General features: G+C 43.5%; 1 protein-coding gene across 1 annotated transcript; it reads left to right on the top strand.

Moving 5' to 3' along the window:
* Nucleotides 1-1877: 1877 nt before the first annotated feature.
* Nucleotides 1878-3100, top strand: LOC108036729 (high mobility group nucleosome-binding domain-containing protein 5). Its single transcript, XM_017113026.1, has 2 exons — nt 1878-2033; nt 2408-3100. The coding sequence occupies exons 1-2, from the start codon at nt 1878-1880 to the stop codon at nt 3098-3100; spliced, it is 849 nt and encodes a 282-aa protein (XP_016968515.1).
* The last annotated feature ends 2990 nt before the right edge of the window (nt 3101-6090 follow it).

A 6090-nucleotide genomic window follows, 5' to 3' on the forward strand; every position in this document is an offset into this window, starting at 1 on the left:
ACTCCTCGTTTGTCCTTGTTCCCGCGGCTCATAAATTAGGCCAACGCATCCCCCTCCCAACACCTCCACCCACCCGGGGCCATGCCCTCCTCCTTTTTCCCAGCACTCCGTGTTAACATTAAGGGTTTATTTATGCCGCCGCCGACATTTAAAATGCATTTCCTGCGACCAGGTTGGGCCCCAGGTTGGGCCAAGAGAAATGGCCAAAAAGCGATGGATAAGCGGAGCCGCAAAAGGGGGATTAAGAGGTGAGCGGCGGAAGAAATAGCTTGAGGACGTGTATTTATAACGCAACCCGGCAACTTTATGGCGACGCACCGGGCGCATAAATACGAACGGGCGTCGAAGTGACTCCGGCAGGGGTCACTATGCCTCTAGGAGGCGCAGTGAAGAATACCAAAAAGTAGGTCAACTAATAAATGGGAGAGAGCCTTGAAGCGCCTTAACAATATTCGAAATACAATATGGCAGTCCCAAAAAAGACTGGATTATAATAAAATTTGTTTCTTGCAGATAGCCTTTATCAATTGCCAACTTTTAACTCCAATATGCTACAAGTAAAATGACTCATCCTGTAATGCAGATTATGCACATAAGTCGAGGGGAACCTTAGCAAACAAAGATGAGGGTACAGAAGACAGAGGCATCTTAGGGTTATGATCTTGTGAAGGGGTTACATTAAGTCTGGTAAAAGCATTAAGAAGACCGGGAAAGAATTAATTGACACCTTTAAACATTTTATTTAAGTCTTACCTTCTTGGAGACCAGAAGAGCCGCATTCATTGACAAGTCGGCTTTCACTTCGCCCACTAGAGCAGTTCTCATCGCAGACCCTTTTCTTGCGGTGAAATCCTATTTGTTGCTATCCATCAACTGCATACAAGACACTCACAAGTGGGCAATAAATTATTAATTAAGTTGAAAATCAAGCCGAGCAGCAAAGCTCATGATTGATGGGCGATTGAGGAGGCGTCTTGCCTCGAAGCGAATCCATCATGCCACAGCCATCGAACTCAACCAATCGGAAGGCAAAGACCACTGGGCCACTTGGGCCCTCGGATTTCGTCTTCCGGCCTGGTAACTTCCAGTGACAACAACCGCTGCCTCCGTTTTGCAATGTGCAGCGTAACAAAATCGCTTGTTTTGGCCAATAGCGCAAACTGTGGCAAGAAAGAGCTCCAAACCGCAAGAAGTTGGCCAGTTCGAAGGGTTTTTCTGTCGGGAACAGCGTTATGCACTTAAAGACAAAGAGACATTGGAAACAACGAAACAAAAACCAAATCACGGTGAGAAAAAAGGGTAGTACTGTGGTTAAGCACATCTAGCCTGTTTGACACCCTATAAAATGGTTGCCCACTCACAGCTTAATTATACTACTACTACTTTTTGTTCGTATTCCAAATATATTAAGTTCGGTATGTGTAGTTTAGCTACCTAAAATATAAAACAATTAAGTCGGTAAAAAAATATTTAAATCACGAAAAGGATTATTTATGTAATATTGGCTTAATAGACATGATAATTATACATTTCCCAATATGCAATGAAAACATTGATTTCGGACAGCAAGCAAGGTAAGGAGAAAGGTATAGAAGATTCAAAAGTGAGGTACCCCATATACCCCTGCAGTACCTCCCATCCAACGCAATACACCGAAACGAAACCCAAACAAAAGGGGTGCAAAAAGCGGGCAGCAAAGTTGGCAAATCAGCCGCAACTGGGCCGGGCGGGGAGAGTGTGGATAAAAAGGCCCGGCGGCTCGAGGCGAGTCCAATAGACGGCGACAAGCGGGCGTGGCAGCCGCACCAGAGACTCAGAGGAATTCGGAGAAAGCCACCCAGGACGCAGGACATCGAGGGGCAGCAGTGGCACCAGCGATGAGGTCGGCTTGGCGAGTGATAACGCTGCTGGGGCTCCTGGCCCGGGCGTTGGCCCTGCACTCCACGCCGGACAGGGCCATGGCAATAAGCTCGGCGCTGCTCGGCCAGGACCTTGAGGACTTCCAGTCGTACTTCGGACAGAAGCAGGAGCAGGTAAAGAAAACAAACAGTAGGGGTAAACCTATAGAGCCCGACAACGCCCAACATTACTCTGGGTTAGAATGAGACATCGTTATTCGAATTTCACAGGTACCAGAATATAGATGGATAACATATAGATGTTATAAGAGCGATACACAATATAACAAAATTCCTACTAGAACAACGCTTTTTTGCTATTTATTTAAGCAGCATTAATATCACACCGTCAATGATTAATAGACTTATAATATATGTGAAAGGGTTTTAAAGAAAGGTGCAATCGATACTGGCATTAATAACTTTTAGTTTTTATTAAGTATTCGCCATGTGATGATCAAATAGTTACAACTCGTGCGAAATGAATCTCATCCATCCAACTTACTTAGGAACCCGACCAGCTGGTGGCCGCCACGAAGCACGAGGAGCACTCCGAGGGCGGCGAGGAGGAGTCTGGCGAGGAGCACCACAGCGAGCACTTCCACAAGAAGGGCGGAAAGAGCAAGAAGGGCCACAAGCACGGCGAGCACTCCGAGAAGGGCGAGAAGGGTCACCACGACAAGGAGGGCAAGAAGGGGGAGCACGGCGAGGAGGAGGGTCACGAGAAGAAGCACAAACACTCCGAGTCGCACCACAAGAAGAAGAAGAAGGGCTCCAAGGGCGAGAAGGGCAGCGAGTTCGAGGACCACGGCTCCTACAAGAAGGGGCACTCCATCAAGGGCAAGCACAACGTCCACAAGCTGGACGAGAACAAGAAGGAAAAGAAGTTCTACGACGAGGATCACAACGAGGGCGGGGAGGAGAAACACGGAGGCTTCGAGGAGGCCAAGAAGCACAAGAAGGGCAGCAGCTTCAAGAAAGGTCACCACAAAAAGGGCGGACACGAGGAGCACTACGGCAAGAAGGGTCACAGCAAGAAGGGTCACAAGAAGAAGGGCCACAAGGGACACAAGAAGAAGCACGAGGAGGCCAAGAAGTGGGGCCACAAGAAGGAGCACGGCAAGAAGGGTGGCGAGGAGCACAAGAAGAAGTGGCACAAGTCCCACAAACAGAGCAGCGAGCACGATCATGGACACCACTGAACAGCCAGTCGACACCCCGGTTCCCCCAATTTTCGGTGTATTTTAAGGCATTAAAAACAGATAATTCAGACCCAGTTGAAAGCATTGCTCTATTGGTGATTCTACACGAACTTGATTTCAACATTTTAGGGTCGATAATAACGACATGGTGAGGTTTGATCCATTGAGGCTACTATGCAGAACCAGATCGAAACATTACCCAATCGGAGCTATTTCATGCGGTGTACCAACTTGCAACAACAGCTTGGCCACAATGTTTGACAAGACTCCATGGTGTAATCGCATCCAAAGCCCATTCAGGTCGCCAAAAGTGACGCACATGTCCCATAAGCTTAGCAGGTATAACGAACACAAAATGTCTTTTGAGGACTTGTCGTAGTTATCTTTAAATTACGGCCGGAAGGCGCCTAATATCACGTATCTGCTTAGAAAGAGATTATGCAGGCACACCCGCACACAAGCTCGCCAGGCAGATTAAAGAAAACATAATTAGGGCGAGAGTCGTAGCAATCCTTGGCCCAGGGTCAGAGATCAATTGGCGATGCTTGTCCCGTCCCTGTGGTACACACCTGCAATGAACTAATTGCCAAACGGTAAGTGAAATATGAATATGCCGGAATCGGATGGGGCAGGGCAGACAGGCAGACTAACCCGACCGTGTCAAAGGTTAATTACGCATACTGCAGGTCATTCCCTTGCTCGCCTTCCTGTCGCAACTCACAGCACACACCCGGCTGGACTGAGATTTGCACACTTTAGCCTTCATACATGCACGCCGGCGTGTGTCTGTGTTTGCTTAAGCCATTTCCGGTTCGATTTTAGCCCAAATCTTGCCCATTTTCTAGCCTAAGCAAACAAACGGAAAGTGGCTTAGTTGGAGCAGGATCTGGGGAGTGGGAAAGGGACACGGAGCGGGTCAGGACAACCGGCTCTGTTTGGTTTCATATGCTAATCCTTTAGACCAGCGTCATAAATCATTTTCAACCAACTGGAGAATGGACGGGGGACCAAGGTCTGCAGGGCCAAAGAGTTTGGGGTTGGGCAAAGTTCGTCTGGGCTAAAAGCATCTGACGATGCCCTCCCAAGCGAGTTCACCCAAATGTCCAATGCATAGTTTGGATTTGAAGTTTGAATGATTTACATATTTACATATACTTCTACTACTATTTTTTGGAATAATAACACTACACAGGGAGGTGAAACCAAGAACATTGTGCTTGAACTGAGAACATTCGTTCTTAAAAGCCGTGTAAGCACAAATGTGCTCATTTTGAGCTGAATGTTCTTAATTCTAGAACGAAATGGTGGGAACTAGTGAAATGAGTTGATTTCGTTCCATTTTCAAGTTGATTTCGGTTTTAATTTAAGAATATTTTGGATCAATATAATACCATTTTTCTATAGATTTTATCTGAATTTGGGATCAAGAGAAGACCATTTTAGCCTTTTTTTAAAATTAAAAAATGAGCTCATATCGTTCTTGAAATAAGCTAAATACAAGATTGATATTTGGTTTGTAATAGTTTTTGTATTGTTTATGTATTTAATCTGTAATTATTTACAGGCTTGATTCTCTTATAATATTAGGGTATATATATAAAGCTCTAAATAATTAAATCGAAGTTAATGTTTTTTATTATTTAATAAGTATTTGATAAGAGGTGCCCTAAAAAGAGAAATTATATTTTAGATTTTTATGTTCTTGTATATATTTAGATAAATATGTATAAATAAGTGGATATGTATGTAAGTATAAACACACGTGAAGACGAACGAACTTGTCTTTTCCGAATTCTTGGAACAAAAAACTTTAACTTAAATGCATAAAATTTTTGGTATAAAAACAAACACTTATACATACATGTGTACATACCATACTTACATACTTACGTTTATTATTTTAAAGCTCAAAGAACTAAGCAATTTATAGTTAACTTGACGAAATTTCCTTACGGACTCCATTTCAATATCAATCAGAAACAACTGCTCTTCACATTAACTTTCCACCACTTTTAACTTTTTGCAATTTATTAATAAACAAATCGAAACGCTAATGAAATGTGCCAGCCGAATGGTTCAGAAGAAGTAGAGCACAGAAGAAGAGTCTAACGCGTGCTAGCTGTTAGCCGAAAGATACTAACGCGTTATAAAAAATCGACAATTCAAGCTTTTTGTTCTATTATAAGTCCTTTCCGTTCTTACTCTAAGAACGTTTTGAGATTATTGGGTTTCTGGGGACGAATTGAATTTGATTTAACCACATTTTAAGTACAAACCCAACTTGATTCAATCACAAAGAGAACATTTTGAGCTCATTTGCATAACCTAGTTATCGAAGCAGTGCGTTTACGACACATTCCTTTATAAATCCAAGTTACCTTCTGCATTTAAACATTAACTTAATTATATTAATTTTAAATTACTGGATGCTCGAAAATAGCTACTTATGATCGATTAAAATAAACTTTAGGCTGCTCCACATATAAAATAAATATTGGTACAACAAAAGTCATGTTTTCAACAATGTATTGACTATCTAGGGCAAATATCCTAAAAGTAATGTGCCACTCAAGGAAATATAGTAATCCTTCTTTTTCAGAGACCACTCTCCACTAATGTTGTTTTAAAACTACCAGCTTTCGGCAAACAACCTTAAATACTACATGAAAGCCAATGTCTCCCTGGTCCTCAAGGGTGCTTCCGTCTTCGTCCCTCCTAAGCATACTTTCTGCTCTTTCCTTCCGGGGCTTCCCCTGCTTTCCAGGGATGAGTTATGCTGCAATCTGGGGGAGCTGAATCCAAAAAAATGTGTGCCAGATCCGCAGGGATATGGATCCTGCAATGCCCCACAACAATTGCAGAGACCTATAACAACAGTATAAATATAACAAAAGCCTCAGCCCCAGACCGAGAGCAGGCTTAGCATGGGGCTCGAAAGCAGGGTTTTGTCTGGCTCAGCCTGCGTCTTTTTGGATTTTGTGTGAGTTGCA

Source organism: Drosophila biarmipes, chromosome 2L, assembly GCF_025231255.1.
Source record: "Drosophila biarmipes strain raj3 chromosome 2L, RU_DBia_V1.1, whole genome shotgun sequence".
In the NCBI taxonomy this organism is placed as follows: domain Eukaryota; kingdom Metazoa; phylum Arthropoda; class Insecta; order Diptera; family Drosophilidae; genus Drosophila; species Drosophila biarmipes.